The following is a 24,665-nucleotide window of genomic DNA, read 5'->3' on the forward strand; positions in this document are numbered from 1 at the left end:
GTGAGTTTGTCGGTCTTGTACTCACAAAAGTGAGTAAAGTTGCCATTTTGTGCTGTATTAGATGTTCTGTCTGTCTCCAGGCTGGATGCAGCAAGTTCAAGCACCGGCACCTCGGATGCCTACAGTGATCGGCCCTCAGGTCGCAGCAGCGCCTATACGAGGAGAGAAAATCGACTGGCTGCTCTCAGCAGCAGAACAGAGGATGACAGCACTAGGGATTATAGAAAAGTAGGTTATTGAAATGGGCAGCCTTAAACCCTTGATCTTCCTTGCCCCTTATTCCATTGATATAAGCAAAATTTAAAGTGTAGCACTCTCTACTTTCTATAAAGGAATAAAATAGAAAAATGTTAAAATATGCACAGAGATCAAGGCAGGCATAGTTCCAACAAAAGTCTAGTAGTATAAAACCAGTTAAAGATAACAAGCTTCTGAAAATATCTTCTTGGTCCAAATCAGAACACTAAGCAAGTAAATCCAAGAAAGATAAATGAAAGAATGTGGAGCATCTAGCAAGAGTCTGACTAGTGCATTAATATCCCCACCCCTTTGGAAGCCTTGTGCAGGAGAGACGGTACAAGTACAGTCTTTGACTCTATTTCTTATACATATAGTAGAAAATTTGTGTTGCACCATAAAATTTCAAAATAGTATAGCGATTTTTTTGGGCAAACTTCTCAGAGTACTTGTCAACTTTGTACGCAGTTGTCTTGAAAGATCAGTGTATTTTAGCAGTTAAACATAACACATAATGTTGCATGAAAAAACAAATGTCATTAGGTAGAATTACATTTTGAGTTGGTGACAGTGCAGCGAAAGTCTACTTCTGTCAATGTGTCAGATGCTGCACAAATTTAAATGTTAGTGTGGTCGTAATACTTGGAAGGCAACAGGAATTCCCTGTGTTCCCTGCTGTGTATCTCTTTAGATAGGATTCTTCAGTTTAGAATGTTGGATAGCAGTGTTTTTTCTGGAGGAAAAAATCCATCATGGATTATAAGCCATGAAGTGTATGTGCAACCTCCTGATTTTAGAAATGGGTTATGTCAGATGCAAGGGAGGATACCAGGATGCAGGTCTCTTGTTGCCTTGTGTGCTCCCTGGGGCATTCGGTGGGCCACTGTGAGATACAGGAAGCTGGATTAGGAGCTGGATACAGGCCTGATCCAGCAGGGCTGTTTTTACGTCCTTATGCTTAGTTTTTGCTTAATACTTGCTGGGAATGTTTTCTGTGTTGATGTGTCTGCTATGGAAACCAGATTGCCTGTGATGGAAACTTGTGCATAGCTGTAAATTTTGCAATGTACTGGAGGATGAGCAATTAGACCACACCTTCACCCTGCATGAATTGAGAGGGTATGCCCTAGAATGATGCAATACTCCCATGCGACTGTGCATTGTGGGGGCAGTTCTGTATTGCCAGGGGAGATGCTCTGCCATGACTAGTCTTCTCATTGAGGGAATCTAATAAGTTCCCAGGGTTTAAAACTCACTGAATTACAGTTTGGAGGTGCAGAAGAATACATGTGGGCTTTAGCTTGTATTTTAACTTTCTCTCCTAAAATGAGAGAGAAGATAGCAAGTGATATTGACTGTCACTATAACTGCAATATAATCTGCTGGGCTCCTGGGTTTGGTGGCAATAGGCAGAGTAGCAACCAACTATTGTTCATTATGGGAGCATTTGATGTTTCAGTTGATGGAATATTATCTGGTATTGAGAAATTACTCCAGTTGTCTCTTCCCATTCAGCTCTATGAAAATGCCCTGTCTGAAAATCAAAAACTGAAGTCCAAACTGCAAGATGCCCACATGGAGCTTACAGATGTCAAATCAAAACTGGACAAATTAGCCCAGGTGAGGAAGCTGTGGGTACAAGGGGTGTTAACTGTTTTGAATGCAATCAGAAAGGCTAAAGAGTTGTCGGAGACCCCAGAGTTGGGAGTTGAAGGCGTCAGAGAAATGGGCAAATGGCACCAAACTATACTGGGTAGTAAGAACCAGTGCAGATTGTGAAGGACCTGCTCAAACTAGGTGAATGGGCAACCAAGTGGCCAAAGTGGTTCAGTGCCAATAACTGTAAAGTGATGTACTTCAGACAAAATAAATCACAAGTTCAGACTGTTGGGGTTTTTACTGTCAGTGGCAAAGAGGAAAGTGATCTTGGGGTCATGGTGGATAGCTCTGTGAAAACATCAGCTCAGTGTGCAGCAGTAGTGAAGAATGCAAATTTGATGCTATGGGATCAAGAATAAGATAGCTGAACTCACAAGTCCCCATGCAAATGTATGGAGAGGTCACATTTGGAATATTTTATATTGTTCTGGGGCCACACTTCAGGGAAGAATATTGTAGAGTTAGAAAAGTACAAAAGAAGGCAACAAAGTAATCATAGATGAAATGCTTTCCCTATAAAGAAAGACTACAACCTTTGAAGCTTGTTAACTTGAAAAAAGATAATTTGGGAGGGAAATTATTGAAATCTATAAAATGTATGGTGCAGAGATAAATCTTTCTCCCTCTCACAATACTAGAATCAGCTGTCGTCCAATGAAAGTGATAAGCAGGAGATTTAGGGTGGACATAAGCACAAACATGCAATGTGCAGTGATAACCACTAGCTTGGATGGCTTTAAAGAAGGCATGTGAGAAATTCATGGAGAACAGGTCTAGCAGTGGCTACTCATCATGATGACTAAGTGCTACCTTCAGTGGCAGTAGGTTTGTGAATACAAGTATAACCTAATTATCCACGGATTTTTCACCCTCAGTTTTATCTCAACGCAGTGAGAAGGACCCTTTAAATCAAAGGAGAAAAAAAGTTTAACAATAGCCTCATGAATGCGAGAGACAATGCTGGCTGACAATCCATCAGTCATCTCTCTCCTGGCACTTAGAACAGCTTCACTCCCAGGCAAGCCACCCCTCCCTTCCCCCTGAGCACTTGAAAGAATGCAACTCTTTATCACTTCCTCCATTCTTTCCTGTGCTGGGCTCCTGCAGAAAGGAGGGGTTTTGGAGTGAAACCTTTCTAAGCTCCTGGAGAGAGACTGATTGCCTATTTGTGCATTACAAAAGATCAGCCAGACTGTTTTTAAATCACTGAGCAAAAGGACATTGCTTTTTAAATGGATTTGCTTTAATGCAATTTTTGCCATCCACGTGAGTTCTGGGAACAGAACCCTCGGGAATGAGACTCAACCTGTACCAGTTGCAGGAGAGCAATGGAGGGAGACAGAGATACTTTTCTCTCCTACTAGTAGACTTCTCAGAGGCAGCTGGTAGGCACCTGTGGGTAATAGATGCTCAATTAGACGGGCTTTTGTTCTGATTGGCAGGGCTTTTCTTATCTTCTAGGGATAAAGATTAAAGCATTGGTATAGTAATATGCAGGCTTCATTTTGGATCCGGGAGAGCCATGTCCTTTAATAATCCCTGGTTTTATAACAACTTATTTTTTATTTTAATAGCAGAAGCAGGAAAAGTCCTCTGATCGTTCAAGTCTGCTTGAGGTGGAAAAGAGGGTATGTGTTTCTGCTTTCCAGTATCTATTTGCTTATACTTTAGCATAGCTTTAGAATGCATACTGTATTTTTAGAAGAAAAATACCCTTATGAAAAACTGAGTCTGGTTCTTTTTTCACGATTGCTCTGGTAATGATCAACTCCTGATCTGCTTTTGTTTTTCGGACTTATCAGCATTTTTGATCATTGTAAAACTGCTCATTTTGAACTCCTACCATATCACAAAATGCTGCAATTTAATTAATTGCTAGTAATGTGTCTCAGAAATTCCTGTCTTAGTATGACAGATGATGCCAGATAGTTGAATGAAGAGTTCACAAACTATTTTAGTTTGAAAACACATTGTTAGAAAAAACTGAATGTATGTTTCATAATGACCAAAATGTTACAGCTGAACACTGCCTCATACCAACTACTTTTAAAGAAATCCTCAAAAGCACTACCTCAGACTTCAAATTACTGTAGTTTAGATCTCAAGGTAAAATCTAATACATGCCTAACAGGGAAAAGTATTGAACTTGTCACACCTAATCTCCTGATCCAATAATAATAGTTGTTTTTCTTTTAAAAAAAATATGCATACTAATAAATCCTAAAAGTGTTCTCAAACTCCTTTCCTTCAAAACAGAATAATATCTCCTTTACTTTGTCTTGTACTCATCCCTTTTCTTCTTCTCTCCCCTCTTGGATTATTTCCTTGCTTCTGTTGAAAACATAACCACTTCATAGATTACTGATGTGTTATTTTTACCACGAGGCAGCAATGTGACAAACATCCCCCCTCCAGAAACAAAACATAGTGCAATGAAAAAGCCAATACAATTTTTTTTTTCAGACTGCACCAGAAAGACATCAGGTGATGTACAGATAACAATTCCAAAGGAAGGGGAGTTCCATAATTGTGGTGCCGCCACAGGGAGGGCCTTGCGTCACCTCAATTAATGGCAGCAAGCATAGGATCTTAAGGGGCAAGCCAGAATGTATGGAAGAAAGTTGTCCGTCAGATACCCTGTTCTCAAGCTCTAAAGGGGTTTAAAAGGCAAAACCAGCACCTTGAATTGTACCCAGAAATGAACTGGTATTTTACAGAAATACTAATATTAAAATACTGATTTTTTTTTAAATGTGAGTTAGAAGTTCTCCCTGTTAGTAAGGCACCCTGAGCAAGGAAACAGAAGGGAAGCAAAAGGGAAATGAGACTGAGGCATGGATAGGTAGAGAAGCCCATGTGCATGCACAATGAAGGTGACTTTGCCATTCTTTGCAAACATTGAATTCTGTCTAGAACCCGCTTCCCTATTAGTGATAGTTTTTGTTCATTAACAAAGCTGGTAGAACTGTATTTCTACAAGTACACGAAATAATCTCTGTGAAAACATGGTTTTCCCAACAGGAGAAACGAACCCTGGAGCGGAAGCTGTCTGAAATGGAGGAGGAGATGAAGGTACAACCATTTCTTCACTTGTTTTCATTTCTGTATCTAGCTGTATTGCTAGAGATCATTGTGTGGAAAACACAAACCAGCTGTCATGAGGACCTTGTGGCTGAATGAACATTGAAGATATTACTCCTCACACACTACACTGCTATCGGGCATCATCTCTTCTTTCCTGTGCCTTCCTCTGAGAACTTTGTACACTGTTTTAAATATATTTTTTACCGTGATAGAGTTGCTATCTGTTTCTGCATTATGCTTTAGTTGGCCTGCAGTTGCCCCTAGAAGATCCTTGCTATCATTTAGTTCAAGAGTGGCCAACAGGAGGTCCTACATATTTTTGATCAAGATTCAACAAAAGCGTCATTTGAGGGAAAGGCAAATGTTTTCCAGTTGCAAGAGAAATATTCCATGCTTACATTACATTTTTATTTTGAATTTGTATTGGAAATCAATATGCTTGATTATAGGTTCTCCATAATGATGAAGACTTGCTTGTTAGATGGTGGCACTTTTTATTATCTGGTCTTAAAAAACATGATGCAGCAGCCTTGCTTAATCTGTGCATGTTTGCATGTGGTCAGTGCCCAATGGGAGATCCTCTAGGAACAGTGTGGCACCCTCTCGAGTTTCCATAAGTTCCACCTTTGTGGAGGAATAGCACGATCAAAATATAATAAGCTGTTATGACGCCTGGGGATCCGTTTGTATGGCAAAATGCTGTTCTGGATTCCAGCTTCCTACCTGTAAAAGAAAGCGGCCCATGAGAATTAAAAAGCATTCATGCAGAGGCATGAAGAAAAGTAGACTTTTTTATAAATAAAAAGAAACTTCCTGCTATTGGGAGTAAATACCCCCACCCTGGAAGATGACCAAGAAATTTTGCAGGCGGGTAGGTACAGGAGGCTTAATAGCAATGCTGGCTTAAGGGTAGGCTTTTGTAGATGTCAACAACAGTTGGACCATCAGTTGTAAAATAAGAAGTAAAATACTTGCCTTTAATGCAAAGGTCCAGTGTTTCAAGAAATCAAAAAGTAGCTTTCTGTGAAGGTAACCTTTTAAAATGCTGCATCTTTTAGGACTACAGGTACTTCATGTTACTATATTCTTATGCTTATTACTTTGGGTACTTTGAAGGTAGAAAGTTACTAGGAAATATTAAACTAAAAAAAATCCAACCTGTTTCCCTACAGTGTATTGCACAATTTAATATTTTAGCACAATTTAAGTAATATCTTAAAACCTCTCTCTTTAGAGCTTATAAATAACCTAGCTGGGGGCAATCAATCAATCAATCAATCAATCAATCAACAGTATTTATATACCGCTTTTCAACTAAAAGTTCACAAAGCGGTTTACAGAGAAAAAAACAAATAACTTCCTTTGGCAAAAGTTCCTTTTCGCACTTGCAACTGTTATGCCTTATCTCCAAGAATGAATTTGGCACTGGCAGGAATTCTATTAGCTTTGGTATACAGAATCTTTACTTGGAAGCATGCTGCAAGTCAAAGGTTTAAGCAGACAGTTGTATACAGAAGCCATGAAGTATAGTTCTTTTACAGTGCAATCCAAACCTGCTCTGGAGCAGGCAAGCCAGGAGGCTTGCGCTGCATCCAAGGCAGGATTGTGGCCAGCAGCGGCTTAGCCAGAGGCAAGGGGAAACTCTCGCCTTACCCTTGGGTAAGGCCTGCTGGCACCAATGGGTCTCCTCAGACCTGCGCCACCTCTAGAGGTAGTGTAAGTCTGAGGAGACCAGAGCGGCTTCAAGCTGCTCTGTTCTCCCTGGGGACGGAGGTTGGGATCCGGCATAACTGCCAGGTCCCAGCCCTGCCTCCGGCACCCCGCCAGCCCGCCTCTGGGGCTCTCATCATCTGCCCTCCTCCTGCCTAGAAACGCCTCTGTCCCCCCTCCTCCCCGCCCCCCCACACCTACCTTTGCCACTTGTGTCAGCGTCAGTGTCAGTGTGCCAACACAAACAACTGTGGGGAAGCCGCCACAGAGGCGCATCTAGATATGCTGACGCGGCTTCCTCACATGGAGTTGCAAACGTGTTTTACGCACGTTTGCGACCCTCCTGGTCCCAAGTCCCTGGGGCCAGCCCATGGCATTCTTTGGATTGCGCCCTTAGTCACTTGGCAACTTTGGGAGAAATTTGTTCTTCTCAGTCATTCATTTTTCAAGACTTGCTTGAAGCTAGAACACACATCACATCCCCCCCCCATATCTGCGGTTCTGTTTATCCATGCCCCTTGCACCCATTACCTTCATTTATGTTTATAGCTTTGCCAAGAAATCATGTACTTGCTTTCACCAGATGCTATAAGCAGAAAGCTTATAGCAAGATCCACAGGCAGGCAGCCTGCTGCAGGGGGATGAGTCAGTGAGCATTACCAGGATCCAGGAAGCACGTTCAAGTCATATACGTTTCTTCTTCTAGTGTCTGATTAAAGCAAATACACAATTCCGTCGCACGATTATAAACATAAATGAAGGCAATGGGCATGAGGGGATGTGGAGATGGGGTCCCCAGTATCTATTTCTTGTAATTGTGCTGAGGCCAGGAACACATCCCCCGTGGATACAGGAGGGGGGGGCCTGTACATCTATTGATTGAACAGTGAGTATATGAGAGGTGTTGGCAAGCTTTTGGTTTTTTGGATCCCAATTTTGGCTTCCTGTCGCTTTGAATTAGAATTTGTCTTTAGTATTTGACTCGTTCCAGCCATCTGCCCCTTTAGACAGCTTCTTTAACTTGCTATTTCTCTTCTCCAGATATCTGTAACTATTCCTGCTTAATGAAGAGGCAACATGTTGTGCTGTCCTTGTAACCTGAAAATATTGAACTGGCTTTGCAGTAGTATATTGCCTTATATGTGATATGCAAATACTTCATTCCCAGAATGTCTTTGTTCTTTTGTCTGTCCCCCCCCCCCCCGTGCTTATTTCTCTTTCGTATAAGAACTAAACCAAACTTGTCGTCATTACTCTGAACAGTAAGAAATGTTTCAAGAACAGAAGCTGCTGGATAGACCCCTGAAAATGTGGCAGTGATAACAGCCATTTCCTGCATTTGTGGATGGTTTCAATTTCATATTGTTCTTAAAGAAGCATCAGATGTTTTTACAGAGTGTGATAATTCTTTTGAAGTCAAGTTCCATTTAAATTTCAGTTTATCTCTTTAAAGAACAATTTCAGTAGCTGAAGTCACAATCCATCTTATACTCTAGTCTCTGATCCACAGCTGCAGTGGAGAGCCTGATCCCTCAAGTGGAGCACTAGTCTGAACCACAAATGCATCATTGCCTCTTTAGATGTCATGTTTAAAATATAATTATTTACATGTGAGCTCTTAAAGGATTATTATGGGAATGGAGAGGAACAAACCTGCTAATGTCTTGTTGAAAGATAAGGCTGTGTTACAAGAAAATGTAGAATGGTGGCACTTAGCCTTACTGCTATGAAATATGTGATGTGCAAAAATTTACATGTATCATCAGAGCAGGAGAAGAATAATTCAGTTGCTATATTTTTGAATGTACAGTCATTGTGTAAACAGTGTGGATTTCACTCCATAGGAATGAAATTCAAACTACTTCTGTGGCGTTTTTTTTAGCAATGATACATCAGGGGTGTGAAATGATGATCACTGCTAATCTTCCACTTACAGAAGCTACATTTAAAATAAATGCAGAATCCTTTATGGGTTAGGGTATGTGTGGTGGTCATCAAATAGGTCACTGTCAGCATGTCCGCTTGTTTGGACTGACGTTTCATGCATCACATGTTTGATCTGCTCACATCATCATCTCTATAGTCAGACTCAACTTGTACTAATAATGCAAATAAGTCTGTTCCTATATAGGTTCTTTATGGGGGTGTTGTATTTTGGCCTATTAGTTGTCCAGGAATTCCCCTTCAATCAATACGTTCTTGCCCTGCTATGCATTAACTCTTTTTTCCTTTGCTGTCAGCAGTTCACTTGGGAGATGACATGGAAGGCTGAACCTGACACTTAACTCAAGCACTGCTACTTAGCTTTCAGGGCTACATGAACAAACAGCTCAGTCACAAACTTAATCAGCTAGAATTTTCATCAATTTAGGATACTATCAGGCTATATGAATTTCCATCAATTTAGTCTTCTGATAGGATACTATCAGGCTATATGATGCTGTTTTCATTGTTAAATCTGGTGATGTTCAAACCTGCTTACCCTTATGAGTCTTGCTACTATGACAAATTGAGGCATAGTTGAGCGAGGGATAGATCAAGGAGAAGGAATGGTATGCAAAAAATACTTTCCACATGTTTATAAATAGACCTACCTTGTGTGCTTTGTATACATGTACTGGTTTTCTTCACCAGAATGTCCTGAGTTAAGAGAAAATAGCTGCGCAGTTCACCATTGTGCCCACAGATATGTTGTGGCCAAAATGTGGTTAAGCATTTATTTGACTGGAACTTGAAATTAGTTAATATGCTTTGAAAATGCAAAAACTCTGATGAAGAGAAGGATGGCATAAAATGCATATTTTCTGTTTTGAAAGTCAGTGTATTTAAATTATGAGTTGTTACTCTAAGAGTCATTGTTATTAAATTCTTTAGGATTTAATGTCACAAAAGAAACAAACACTGGTGGTGTTTACTATATGGACAAGAGAGCTTTTTATCTAATAGCCAAAGCCTTTCCTTAGTCTGCATCATCTTCACTGAACATTTACAGTTTTGATTGTGTATCTGGAGGGGTTAAAACTATATACTTGAAGCTTGATTTCTATTAGCAGTAGATTCTAGAATTTGTCACTAAAGCCTGTTCATCAGCAAGTCCATTCCCTTCAGTTAATTGAGGATAACAATTGGATTGTGGGACCTATACGATCTCGGTCTCTCTCTCACTTGCCCACTCTTCCTCTCCCCGACCCCCCCCCCCATATACTTTACCAAAGACACATGGCATTTAGACTTAAAAGAAGATTTTATTTCTAGTTTATGCTAGACAGAATTGGCAGGCTAATTGGCAGTTGAAGTGCCATTATACTACATAAATTGACATGAATGGGCTAGAACAGAGTTTGCTGGTGTTGTACTATATCTATAGGCACATGAATGAACGTGTGTTTATATGCTGAGAGTTGTGTGTGTCTGTGAAGGCTCTGTACAGATGGTGCTAATAAACTACTGATTAGTAATATTGGGGAGCATGATGTACAGCATAAGCGTGCTTTTGGACTGCCTGGGTTTCACAGCCTTCTGTTGTAGAAGAATTCTGACCAGTGGTAACCTGTACGGAATAATTTCCCTTTTATTACTGCAAATACACGACATGTTGTCGAGTGGCAGATTTGGGGTCTACTATGCTAACTACTTTGAATGTAATCCACTTCTGCTGCAACAATGTCCCTTTTTACTCTACTGAGCTGCTTTGGCCAGGATACAGGTCATATGAAGAGATTTATAAAGATATCCTTAGTTGCCCAGTTGGTGCTCTTCAAACTAGCATTAGTTATTTGTTAATAGCTTGCAAAGGAAATTAAAGTGCTGTGCACAGAATTTTTCAGGCATAATAAAGTTTAGTACATTCAACTGCAAAGCATAACTTTACCTGTATTCATGGTGGCATTTATCATTAAATATAAAATCTAGGTAGGTTCAAGCCCTGAGAATGAAGAGTACCTGCCTTTTCTTTCAGTCTTTCTAGTTCCTCAGTGTGTTGTCCAGCTTTTTACGTGCTTTCACTGCTCTTCATCTCTCATTGCTGCTCCTTTTTTTCTTGTCAATTAAATTCATGTTTCTGTGTGGTTTATATCCTCTATGTTTTGTCTTTGTCTGTCTCCTTCATGTTTCACTTTGCAGAACCTTCACCATCTCAAACAGATTCAAACTTTGAGGCAGATGAATGAGCAACTGCTGGCCGAAAACAGGGCTTTGACTCGGGTTGTAGCCAGGCTTTCGCAGTCCGCTGAGCCCTCAGAGTCAGAAGAGCTATAGCATCTGCCCCTCCAGTTGGTCTCAGCTCTCCTTCTACTCTTCCAGGCAGGTCTTTGCTCTTGTTGTCTGTCAGGGCTATCCATCACTTCTTCTAAATTCCTTCTAAATGTGTCTTCTAATGTGTGATACTTAAATAGCACTGTGCAAGTACTTTCCTGTTTAGATACTGTTGGTGATAAACTCTACATTTCGCATTCCTGTAAGGTAAAGTCGTCATCTCAGAGACACAGGTCTTCACTTGTGCACTTTGTTGTGTTTGTTCTGATCAGTATTTTCCAGAATAGTGATGATTTTACTCAGGCACCTTATGACATCTTTGGATAAGGGGTGAATGAAACAGGTAGGACAGATGTAAAAATTCAACTGGCTGGTTGACCTGGATGCTTGAAAGGTTTCATGGAAGTGACTGCCATAGTACTTTAACACTAGTAAAATCTGTGTAAGTTACCAGATTTGAGTCAAAATGGTCAGTGTTAAAGATGGATAATTTACCAAATCATTTTTATGACATGTTACAGTATCTACTGATGCAGTCATGGTCTGGTACCTACTGCATTGAAAAAACATCAGTTTTGTCACTGAATTCAGTGTGGAGGTCGATCGTACTCTCTGATGTTTTCAGTCAGCTAAAGTTTTCTTCTTAACTGTATGAGTATGGTGCTAGACTAGAAGGTGTAGGACAAAGATCCAAATCCATTCTTGTGGGGGAGCTAGATCTTACCTGTATTCTTAACTTTTAAAAGAAAATGTGATGGATCAAACCTCAGTTACCTGGAGATTTTGATATTTTTATAAATATTCAAATACAGCTATTGTATTGCTATTACGTTGTGCAGCTTCTCTTACAGAGGGGATTAGAAATAATGGCTAACATGTCATTCAAGCTTCAGACCCGTTCCAAATCGGCAAGTCCAGTTACATTGACCAGCACTTCTTGTCACTGTTGAAGATGAGAAACTAGAGTCTCTAGACTAGGGCTTTTCAATTTCCTTTAGTGCAGTAGTCGAGCACTCCCAGTAGTCCAGCATCAAAGCAACATTGGCTTGGCAATCACTCTGAGCCACCATGGCTGCTGCAAATACCACTGCTGCCATCAGAAAGAGAACTGAGCTTTTCCCAGAGTTGGGACTTTTCTTTGCTCTTTGCTTTTCTTTTCTTTCCCCTCCTTCCCAAGTCACAGGGGGAAAACCAGATATAGCTGCAGAACCACACCTTGCGCCCCATCCATCTCTACTTCTGCTGGGTCAGGCCAGGCACAGCAATGCCATGCTGTCAGTATGGCAGTGCAGATATGCACCATCTGTCGTATTGTAACGCATGAATAATGGTGTTAGTACAACTGCTTGAAAAGCACTGAGAGAGTCTGTTGATCTGGCCTAGGATATCTGTTCCCATTCTCCTTAATAATAGCTGGTGTAGCATAATGACTAAGAGGCTGAACTGAGAACCAGAACTCTCTCAGTTGAAATCTTGCTTTTGCTATGAACTCTCTTGGCAAGCCACTGCCCCTCAACCCCCCTCCCCCCCAAAACCAAATCAGTAGTAATGAGGATTTTCCTGAAGGATTGTTATAATACTGTAGCTTAATCGTGTTTCAAGATGACGTGGTGCTTTGCACACTTAGAAAGCACTAGATCAATGTTTTAATAATAATGTTTGATAATCTTGCATATTGTTTCAGCAGGCTCCAGTTAACATTCTCAGGGCTGGCAGCTGGTGATCACTTCAACATATTGAATTCACTTAAACACCAAGTTGATATTTTATTAAGGATATCATAAATAAATATTTGTAGTTAAGTGCTAGACATTTCTACATCCTTATATATTTAAGTTGTATTAGATACTTAGGGTCTTCCTCCTGTACTTTTATCTCTTTAATTGAAGATGTTTGTGCAGTTTTAATGAATTAACCAATTTGCTTCTTGTAACCTTTCTTGACCTTGAAGAAAGGTCACCTTTCTTCTTGTAACCTTGAAGGGTACAAGATGTATGAAGTGTGTGACATCTTATGCTTACCATATAACATTTGTAACTTGACTTTTCAGAATAGTCAATTTTTCTTTTTTCCCCATGGAAATAGTACTTTTTGAGAATAAAGCAGCTTCAAAACCAGATGTATGGAAATTTTACCCAGAGCCAGTCCTTACTCTGACCACTTTACCACCATGGAGTATGAGGCCTGTATAGAAAGATGTATTCCTTTGCATTTCCTCCCCCTGTATGTTGCTGTTTGATTGGGAGGAGTGCTAAGCTCAGTGGAAGACTACGAAAGTGTTTTTGGGACATTCCATTCCCAGGCAGGGGTTTTTTCTACCCAGTGATGGCTGTAAATATACCTGCTGTAGGAAAGATCTTGGTGCATGCATTTTCACTATACATCAAGAAAACAGTGCTTCCCTGGCTATTCATGGAAATACTCCTAAGACTAGTACATCATCCAGCACGTTTTCCGTTGTCATGTGTGATAAGGGTTAAGCGTGAATTTATTTATAGTATTTTTATCCTGCCTTTCTCCCACGTTAAAGGAAACTCAAGGTGGCTAAAAATAAAATCAATATAATTAAAGCAATTAAAACATGAAGGGCACAATCCTAACCTTGTGTAAAACACATTTGTGCCCTCTTGGAGCATGCCTCAGCAGCGCACGGAGGCTGCGTTCAGCCTCCATGGCGGCTTGTACCAGGAAGGTTGCGTTGGCCGAGCTCAGCCAATGCAGGGGTCTGGGGAAGATGGGAAGGAGACATTCTGGAGCAGGGGAGGGCAGGTGGAGGGCATTCCAGGGGGGCAGGCGGGCGGGGAGTGGGAGGCGGGGCTGGGACCCAGCAGTTATGCTAGATTGCAACCCTGTTCCTCGAGCAGCACAGATTGGCTCCAAGCCGTGCTGCTCTCCTCAGACTTGTGCCGCCCCCCCCCCCGAGGTGGTACAGGTCCATGGAGACCCATTGGGGCTGTGGCCTCCTGGCCTGCCTGTTCCAGCGCAAGATAGGACTGCGCTGTACAACAATTAAAACACCCCCAGGATCATGACAATTAAAAATCATTAAAAGTGCCAGCCCACAGTGCCAATTAAAAGCCTTCATAAATAAGAATAAAAGCCTCCATTTAATGGGAAATGAAGTAGTATTTCCTGGATAAATATTTGTGGGACCAAGATCCAGGTCTCTTGGGTGTGCCATGCATGTTAATCATTTATCTATTGCTTAAAATACCAAGAGCTGCTCTAGTCTGACAATCAAGCGCTCATATGTGGTTCTATCTCAGTGGTTCCCAACTTTTTCTCACTTGCTTACCTCTTGGCAGCCCATTTCTTTAAATTGTACACCTTATATTACCAAAATCATTGTAATATAGTTGCTATTTCAAATCTATATGTTGTAACTGTAAATCAGGGTGGTCCAACACATGGCCTGCGCACTGCATGCAACCCTTGAGACCCTTTATGGTGGCTCTCAAAAGCCCCACCATAGCCATCACCCACCCGCTCATCTGGCTTCAGTGGCTTTTCAATCTTCCAACCACCCAGCTTCTCCTTTTTTACTCCTTTCTCCTTTTTTTACTGTGCCAGTTTTCAACCACTAATCCATATCTGATAATTCACAAACTGATGATCAAAAACTAGCAGTTGATGGGGTTTTGCAGCTAACTAGCTGCCTTCCTTCCTGCCTTGCCATCCCCACATGGCATTCGAATACAGAATTGCCCTCTATGTGCATTTGAAAAAGAATTGAGTAATGACAGAAAAAGGCAAGTAGCCCTGGAAGTACACGTATCCCAGGTTGGGAACCATTGTCCTACCTATTCCAAGGAATTACTGACGGCACCGTTAGAGTGGTGATAAAACTTGGAAGTGTTCTTGCCCATCTTATGGTGCCTTCATAACTCACTTGTTTGTGTAACTTTCCTGTTTTGTAAAATGAAAATAAGAGTTCCTTCAGAGTCCTTAGAAAATGTTGCAGGGTTCATTCTGTGCCCTCCTACAGCTCTTTTCTTATGTTGGTATGCAGCTCATGATAAAACCATGAAACTGATAGAAGGGCATCATTTATCTTCTCCTTGTGAGGCCTGAATTTGCAGACTTGAATGTTGCTTGTGTAGCCCTTGGCCACCTCAGTCTACTCTGTCATTAACATTCATAGCACATTTGAGTCTTTAGAGAGAGATCAGGAATGCATTTTTGTCTGAGCTGTTAAGTATGGCAAGACGATTTTAATATGTATCTGGGAAACTTGGGCCTCATTAAGCAAATATTAAAGGTCACTGGGCCAAACTAGGATTAAATACCACCTCAGCATCTCATTATGGATTCTTTGGTACTGAATAATCAGCTGAACAGAACTTTCTCAGAGCACCTTAATTTTGCAACAGCTTGGTTACCTATGGCAAATACTGGCTTTTGTTCCTTAATATTGACAGTGAAACTCTTCTTGTGGCCTTTGAAAATATTCAGAATGCCGACATGAAACTGAAGCATTGCATAAGGTTTCCGAATTGAGCAGTATACATTCAGATAGTGGTTCTCAACAGAATCCCCCACTCCTACTGATAATTATTTCTATGGGCTGTGTTGCACATGCTGCTTAACTATATAGACCATGCTGGGTAACTGGGCAGAGTTGTATGCTGTTTTACACTGTCTTGTGCGAATATTGCTGCATGTACACACTCTGGTAATCTGCAACCAAGAGTGTTCCTGTGTGCAGTCTTGGTACATACGAGATCAAGTACCCTACCTTTTTCTTCCACAGCCATGAGTTTGATGTGCCTGGCAAAAAGGTCTGGGATCTGGAAAGCAAGCTGCCTCCAGCAACTACATGCTGTGCACCACCTTAGTTACTAAATCATACAAATACCAACCTTGTGCCCTGAGCTAAGGGATTTTGTTTGACATTTCTAGGGGCCCAGTACTTGTTTTCTTTGTCTGTAGTTCATATGACTACGTTAACAACTAAAAATGAAACCTGTGCCTTGTATGGGAGTTGTTAATAAAGTAGCAGGACTTTTATTCAAATAAGGCTGCAATGCTAACCACACTTTCCTAAGAGTAAGCCCCATTGAACAAAATTGAACTTACTTCTGAGTAGACCTGGTTAGGATTGTGCCCTAATTTTTGTACGTTAGTGTCAATCTAAGATACTAAGATACATAGTAATCTGTCCAAATGTTGGACTCTTCCAAAGTATTGTCAAGCTGCGTAGATTATAGTTGTTCTCCAGGATGTACATATGCCTAGGACATGCAGGTATCTTTGACTTGACTTACAAATGTTAAAGTGTGTAAAATATAACCTAACATACACAAGTAGGTGTTCTTCTGAATGCATGAGGACTGAAAAGAGAATTTAATGTCCCATTTTAGAGAGATAATCCTGGGCTGAAAATGCACAGCGTATGTGCTTGCTGACCTGCTTCTAAAATAAAAATTGTTTTGTATGAATCCCATATTGCTATATTTGGATGGCCATATGTCCCCAAATTCCTTTACAATTAGGAAGAGGTGATTAATCAATTGAATATTTACACTTTTTTCTTCTGCATTTGAACAGGTGTTGACAGAGCTGAAGTCAGACAATCAGCGGCTGAAAGATGAAAATGGAGCACTTATCCGTGTCATCAGTAAACTCTCTAAGTAGTACATTGAGCACAGGATGGGCATAATGAGAAGACTTCTGTGCACAAGCTGCCAACTCTGCCACCTGCTTCTGAGCTAGTTGAATGATCTGCTGGCACTTGAGATGTGGATCACAGTTGGTCACGCCCTGCACTGCTCCTTGCACCTTGCTGGGCATTCCCACATTGCAGTGCTTATTCCTCCCCCAAACCACAGCTTACCCTGTCACTACTTTTTTTTCAAAGAATGTTGAAGCAACTAACTCCAAGGGACAAAAAGTGGGTTGGCTCGGTCTGAGCTGCCCCAACTACCTGCTGTAAACCCCATATCCGTCCACCACAGTACAACGTAAAGAAGCATCTAAGCATCTACTGTAATAAGTGACACAAATGACTATATAGTGCTGACCCAACATGTCTTAAGATGTTGCCTCAGAGGAGTAGGCCAGGGAATGAGACTGAGGATGTGTCAATCTCCCTTCTGGAATTTGGGAGTCTGCAGTGCTGTGAGAGCCACAATGACTTCTCCGGGAGTCTGTGACAAGTTACTTGGCATGGAGATTCGGGCTTTCCATGTGTCTCAATAGCTGACTGTTTTATTTAACTGTAAGATTTTAAATCTAATTTAATTTGGGACTTTAATCCATGGTTTTCCCTGTCTTTTTGCAGCCCATCTCATGATGCTTCCCACTGTTCCCTTCTGTGGTTGCCTTCTCCGGTACTGTTTAGTAATTCGGTTTTTTGAATTCTTTGGCTAGCACTTTCTCCTCATGATCTTTCATGACTTCTACTGAAAAAACAGCAAACTAGCAGAAATTGCTACCAGATTCCCTGTTGTATGAAATACCCAAGCACGAAGATTCTGTGCACAACCTTTTTATTCACAAGATGGCACATTGTTGAACAAAGTGATAGCATTGCATGAGTAGCCCTGCAAAATACATGGGCAAATTTCATGTATTTGTGGTCATTTTCAAACAGAAGCAAAACCAATGGAAATACAGTAGAGTGTTCATTTTTTAGAGCAGGGAATCTTTGAGGTTATGGTGGGTGCTTATCACTGTAGCAAATGATGACTCTCAATCTTGTTGAAATGTGGCTAAAGTACCACAAAGTTTGAGAACTTTGACCATTTGCCCTGCTGTAAAACATGAATTTGCTTGCATCTAATGAAAGATACCACAACAGGACCTGTATTGGTCAAGCATTGTGTATACTATAAATGCACGTTCTCTTTTATGGATTCTGTTACTGCTTCAGGTACAGCTCTTCTGTCTTCTGGCTCCTTCAAACTTTATGAAAAACCCGTTTCTTGCCAGTAGTACCTTTGCTCAGTGGTTCTGTTCTGTTTTCTTTGTGTTCTTTCTCTTCCAAAGCCCATTTTTTATCAGCTCATTTTTTAAGATTAGTTTTGGATTAGCTTTTAGACCAACCTCACCAGTAGTAAAACCACATTTTGGAAACTGAGAAATCAGTGTTGTGTATGGAGCAATGTCAGCCCAGATGTTGCTCTCAGCATGGTTTGGTAGAGTGAAGCCATTCCAATAAAGCTTTATTATGGGTAACTTCTTAGGCAAAGTCATGGGTGCCTTTCCTGTCTTCTTGGTTTTTCCTTATCCAGAGGTTTCTATTCCCCTCATTCCCATCAGCTGAGGAGAATTATATGAAATTCTTTCTTAAAAACCAGTCTTCACCACCCCTGAATTGACAAACTGATTTGCTTCTGTATAATGACCTCAAATTCTAGTAGGGTGAATAAATTTTTGCACATTTTTGAATAGAAAGAAAGTCTGAATTTTCAGCAATCCTTTGTCTCTCTGAACCTTGGTTACTAGCTGGCATTCAGTTTTGTTTCAGGGCAGCACATATTCAGGAATCCAGATTGGGTGGGACAACCATCTGGTGCAATTCCATATGTGTTACTGATAGTATACATCTCTTGAGTGTCTACATTTTTTATGTTGGGTAGTTCTTTTAAACATTTGATTTTATTGTTCATTTCCTATTTTAGACTTAGATGAATGAGGGACTGGTTACTTTCTCTACTGTGTAAACTTGTCACCACCTGTTATTGTTCCAAGTAGTGGCTGAGATCTCTGCAGGTGATACCTTCCAACTCTAAAGCATGATGACTTTACATGGCATTGTCAGCTGGTTTTGTTCAAACTCCACCATGAACAGTCACTTAAGCTGCACAAAAGAAACAGACACCTTGTGTTTCTGTTCTGAAATGATGTCCTGCATTCTGCTATGGACACTTCCTATTGAGTCTAGCAAGTTAAATAAATCCCACTGTTTTAATATATTTGACCTTAAGGACAAGACTATGATAGCTGATATAGCCTATAAGAAGCATGAAGGTTTGCGCCATATAGCCCTTTATCATTGGAATCTGATATATAAACTTGAATTCTCTCTAGGTTAATACTGCATGAACAAATTAATCCTGCTAACTAGCCCGCATACTAACTATAACATGGTGCTATGGAAGATATTTGAATTAGTCTATTCCATGGGTTCAGCTCTAGCAGCATACTGACACTATGGGCCTCAAGGCACACATTCTGGTATACTTTTCCTTGTTTTCTTACTTTTGTTTCCCTTAGTACAATCTCAAGACGTTGTCAAACAAGTTGCTTGAGAATCAATATTTATCCCAGAAATAAACAATGATTTTAATATAGTTTTTAACTGATGGAACAAACTGTCCTGAAGAATTTAGGAGAGTTCTCCCACAAGCAAATTCTTGCCTGGTTTTAACTAAGAAAATCTAGAAAATTCTACTTCTGAATGATGACTGCTTTATATTGGTAAGTTTAGTGTTCAGAGGGATTTTATATAATGTATAAGTGTGGAGTCTGTTTGAATGTTCTCTGCGTACATGGAAAATTATGTGGGGGAAGTATTGGAAATTTTTGGAAAAGTTAGGCACTAGAAGGTTTTTCTTTAAAGGATGAAGCCTTCTGCCTTACTACTTCCTTACTCTGAAATGCTTTGACAGCTAAGGTACACATCGGAAGATGTACTTGTATGTCTTAAACTACTTTTACATCTATGTTGAAGTTTCTGTGCAACTTTAATTTAGGAAGCCTAGCTCAGAGAGAGAGAGAGAGAGAGAGAGAATTGCTTGCAAATCATGAACTGAAGGTTTTATTGGAGCAGGTTTTTGGTCAAAGCAATGTTTCAGGTTTGAGGCCTACGAAAAGCACTGAGGTGTGGGAAACTAATGTAAAGAAGTCTTGAGAATTGACAGTGATCACTTCGCTTGTATAAATAGAAGCATGTGTTGTATTTTGGAGATCTAGATGGACAAGTGCTATATGGAAATGACTCTGAAGAGTTAATGGAAAGCCCTTTTCAAGTTGAAGATAGAGGTATAGCTGCAAGAGCGAGTGGGTTTGACTTTAGCTGTATCCAGTAACAGCAGTACAATGATAGCAGTTGCTCACTGGATCCATATTGATTTTCTATTGGAGAGCGTTCATGGATGAACTAGGAAACAGACCAGATATTTCAGTAAAGAGTGATTTATTTCTCACGTGAACTTTGAGTGCATTGCCTTCTATCAAGTAAGCTAATTTTGGTTTGATAGTTTCCAGTCCATGTGAGCTTACCATTGATTGGCAATCGCTTGTATAGAAACACAATAACATAATTATTGATGTACTTTAGCACTTCCTCCTTAGCTAAATGCTGCAGATACAACCCAGTCAGTGTGGCTGTTAGTAAATGTGTTATATTCCCTTGGAATAACCAGGAATGGTTAGACTTGTCATGACACTACTTGTCAGTAAATCAGTGGATACATTGACTACAACTCACTGGCTGTGCTTCAGTGGGCAGGAGACTCAACACTTGCTTTTCATTAGCGGAAGACTAGATCTGTTACTGACTGAACTAGTAGTATCATTGGAAAGATTTGGAATATGGTGTATTGTGTCACTGTGATCCAGTGTTGTCTTAAATGAATTCTCAGGCTGGTAAGCTCAGTGTGTGAGTGTTGGTGATAGAGAGCAAAACACAGTCCTTTCCTCCACTTATATCAGGTTCACTGTTAGTCAAGTCTCTCCATTATCAGATGGTGAGAGGCAGACTAAGTCTGGGTTTTACAGATGATGATGATGAATAGAAATCAGAGTTCAACTCTGATCAGGACTTTTTGAAATCAGAGTTCAAACAAAATACATGGAAAAAGGGATTTCTACTGAATCATGTTTTGCTTTTGGTGTATACCCCCATTTCTGCTTGCACTTGTTCAGAATTTGAAACTGTGAGCATGGCCTCAGTTCAGGAATGATCTCAATTGCAACTTGTATACAAGTACCCCCTGCAAGTATATCTCTGGTAGTTAGAGTAATTGCTCAGAAGAGATCCTGTTTTGTTAGGACATCTCACAAGTAAGTCAGATATCAGGTAGTAGGAGCCTCTTTTCCTTGCTGAGAACATAGTTTGTCCTTTTCATTACATTATTATCAAATAGCATTTCCAAAATGTACTTCATCTATGCTATAAGCTTGCTGTAGGTTCCTTTTTTCCAGGCTTTCATTTTGTTTATCTCACACACCTCTTGGATCACCACCATACAAGACTGCCTGAAGCACAGGGCCGCTCCTGAATCTGGAATCCAGCATTTGTGTATCTCCTGCTCCTTTCAGAAATGTCAAGAAGGATGTGAAGAGCATCTTTCACAAGGCAACTTTTAAGTTTAGTTTCAAGTTTCCAGGATCTCTTCTTTGAATGGCTTTTATTTGGATCATGTTCACCTTATTGTTTTAACTTTGTTTTGTGTGATTCTGTGCTAGAGGCTGCATGTTCCAAGAATGGCTTCATACCAAGAGAACTCCTGAGCAGCTTATAAGCAAAATTAACCACCTTCCAGGGTCAGTTCTTCTCTCACTTTTTTCCTTTGACAAATGATCTCTCTCTTCCTGGGACACATGGAACACTTGGTGAATGTGACTTTTAAATGTGTTCTAAGTAATGCAGGAGGGCCTAAGTGATTGCTGCAAAGCTTGTTGTGCTTTGCTTACTCTTTCCAACCACCACCCCATTAGCTCATGCTATTGAGGAGTGAAGCAACAAGTCCTCCCTGCCCATGTGAACTCCTGGAAAAGAGAGAGTGGTGTTCTGCTGTTGGCTTGCTAACTTCCCAAGCAGCAAGTATTCTGTACTTACCTGTTTTAAGGAGAGTTTTACAGATCTTTGTAAATACACTACTTGGAGAAAAGACTAGCCTGTGAGTGGTGGGAAAGAATGTATTTTTATGCAACTTTTTTGAGTGGCCTTTCAAACTCTGAGATGAATGATTTTTGTTTTACCGATTGTTATATAGTATTCTAAGTATTATATGTTTGAAAGTTTGGGAATAATATTCACATCTATATGATGCTTGTAAACACAACAGTATTTATAAACAAATAAAAGAAGTGCTTTAACACGGAGACAATCTTAATAGTGAGTGGATGTTCATATGATACTTTTAACTAAAAATTGTTTTCCCTCTCTGAGAGAGCCTCTGTTTTACTGGTTGTTCTGGGCAGGTAAAAGTTGTCTACCACTTCATCTGATATAATCATGTGCCTGCCTACTCCCTGCACTTCCTTTAATCTTCAGTTACATTGCCCTAGTCTGCTGGGAAAACACAAAGCAGTGGCGGGAAATAAGGGCACTGCAAATTGGTGGAATTGAATGTCTGGATAAAAACATTCAAGGAAGCAAATGATCGTCCTTAATCTAATGTGTACCACATTTACCTGTCATTGAGAAGATGGGCTGAAGGAGGGGGAAGAGGCGGCAAGAAGGAACTGAAATGAATAGGAACGCACAGTAAGTGTCTGAACCTATTGAAAGTGTTCTGCATTGGAAGCGATCGCCCAAGTTCAAGTGCTGGTTTCAGAAGTGGGTGCAGAATCGCCACGCCAAGTAGTTCTGTGACTTCCTACTTAGATCTGAATGGGTGTTGATTCCTACTGTACTGATGGCTATAGTATGAACACTTTTCCCCCATCCCCTCCCAGCACAAATTCTACACCCCGAGCTGCCATTAGATGTGCAAAGCCTCCAAGGGCATTCTGGCTTTAAGTTTGGATGCCTGAAAAATCTTAGACTAATAAAAAGGAGGATTGTTGCTTTGTGCTCTTTATGGTGGTTTTTTTCCTTTACTTAATTAGTGACTCCCTGCAGGCAGGCAGGCATTTTCTGCAGTAAGAGGCTGAGCTTTGTAAAATATACAGGGATTAAGCTTTTAATGAGGAACACTGAAAGAAATGCCACCAGCAGTGTGTATTACATATATGGAGGGAAGGAAATAATAGCCCTAAGAAGGGATACCTCAAAGGGCCTCAGGAAGAGTCCAAACATCTCTTCATGTGAGAGAAATGTTTTAACTGTCAAAGGTTGTTTTTCCACAGCCCATACGCCTTAACTCTTTTTAAGGAGTTGTAGGTACCCCTGTGGAGACACTATTGGGTACAGATGTATAAGCCTCACAATGATCAATTCAGTAGTGTTCTGTGACTAGGCCAGACCAGACTGCTGGTGCTTACCCACCATCACAGCTGCAGTGGGCAGGTGGTTGTCATGAGGGAGAAAATGTCCAAAATATGCCTTTCACTTGGCCTTTGGGAGTGTTTAAGCTTCCGTAGAAGATTCCAAAATAACAGCCTGCATTTCCAGCAGGTCGATTTGAGTTTGAAAGTCTAGGGAGGCAGAGGGGACATAGGAATTTTGTATTAGCCAGAAGGAGGAACTCTCCCTATACTGTTAGAGCTGGTTCTGGGCATCAAAGGTGCCACTGCCATGTGTGGAGGGCCAAGGCTTTCCAGTGATCTCGGTGGCTGAGCAGCAATGCTAATCTCTCCAGAACAGTGCTAGTGTTCTGCTCAGCCTTACCCTCAGGGAGTTGCATAGCTTTGTCCTAGTGCAATCTAATGCCAAGAATGAGTTGTGCCTTTTGCACTTGCCTAAAATTGTGAGGCTTTAGTGTAGGGATGAATCATAAGATGGCTTCTAGGATGAGCAGAGACAGAGGAGGACTGGATTCCTTCAGCATAAGAGTTGTGCTGCAGGTGCATGCCCTGGTATGAGAATTGCCCATCACACCCTCTTCAGAGATATTGTCCTCCTTGACCATCTGGCTTTCCTTATTCTACAGAGACCTAAGGCGTTGCTCTGAGTTTATAGCCAAGAACTGCCCCCTGGTAAATAAACAAGGATGCACAGAACAGCTGGCTCTTTCAGCTAGTTTCTTTAATAAGGAGACGCATATCATTACAAAATAACAATTTAACAATAGAGACAAACAGGTCCACATGAGGGCAGGAAAGGGTGCATTAAAAGCTGCTTTCTGCAAGGCAGGGGGAAGGTCTGTGTTGCAGAACCAATGCCCCATGGAAAGTGGGGGAGATAAAATAGTGCTAAGACAGGAGTAGACAGATGGTTTGGGGAGTTTTGTGTGTGACAGAGAGGAGACAGCAGGAACTTGAGGTGAAGGGACTAGACCCCCCCATTCCTGAATGTTGAACTTCTGAAGCATTTCCACAGCCCCTTGACATGGAGCATGTAACATGTTGGTCAGCTCTCCCTGAGGCTATGTGCTGCATTGAATTGCTTGCCAGCATCTCTGCCACAGTGTCTTTAACAGCCACTTACTGTTGAATACACACAAGCAGGCCAGCCTGTCTTGAGGGGCAGTCAGCAATTCTGTTTCACAGTGCTGTATCCCCAACCTCACCCCACCCCAAACATCAGCCAATTTCATTAGTCTCCCTTCCTAGCTTTTCTTCAAAGAAGTCCTGTACTCTATGCCAGGCTTTCTGTTATCAGGCACTTGCATCCTTCGCTTCTGCATTTTATAGCTTTAACATTGCTTTTTGTTGGGTCCATTCACAATGTGTTCCTTGTGCAATACTGTTTCATTTTCTAGGGCTGCAATCCTATGCACACTTACCTAGAGGTAAACTGTACAGAACACACTGATACTCCTGAGAAAGCAGCTATAGGAGTGTGCTGTTGGCCTCAAGACATCTGCTTTGCTGCTCTGTCTTGCCATCTTACTGTCCCTGCTGTCCAGTCGCAATAATGCCCTGAGACACTGTAGCGCATCAGAGTA

At 40.9% G+C, this 24,665-nt stretch overlaps 1 protein-coding gene across 8 annotated transcripts in view; it reads left to right on the forward strand.

Moving 5' to 3' along the window:
* The window catches only part of PPP1R12B (protein phosphatase 1 regulatory subunit 12B), a 141,048-nt gene extending 119,041 nt beyond the window's left edge, over positions 1-22,007 (forward strand). For 4 of the 8 annotated variants that reach the window (XM_066625932.1, XM_066625936.1, XM_066625933.1 and 1 more), the window contains 6 exons: positions 81-228; positions 1,753-1,857; positions 3,471-3,524; positions 4,918-4,968; positions 10,813-10,992; positions 16,492-16,579. In XM_066625932.1, coding sequence (XP_066482029.1) covers positions 81-228; positions 1,753-1,857; positions 3,471-3,524; positions 4,918-4,968; positions 10,813-10,947 — 493 coding nt within the window. In that variant the 3' untranslated portion in view covers positions 10,948-10,992; positions 16,492-16,579. Of the gene's footprint in view, positions 1-80; positions 229-1,752; positions 1,858-3,470; positions 3,525-4,917; positions 4,969-10,812; positions 10,993-16,491 lie in introns of all 8 variants that reach the window. The other 4 variants (XM_066625934.1, XM_066625935.1, XM_066625938.1 and 1 more) reach the window with 1 other exon arrangement.
* Positions 22,008-24,665: the final 2,658 nt, after the last annotated feature.

Source organism: Tiliqua scincoides, chromosome 4, assembly GCF_035046505.1.
Source record: "Tiliqua scincoides isolate rTilSci1 chromosome 4, rTilSci1.hap2, whole genome shotgun sequence".
Taxonomy (NCBI): domain Eukaryota; kingdom Metazoa; phylum Chordata; class Lepidosauria; order Squamata; family Scincidae; genus Tiliqua; species Tiliqua scincoides.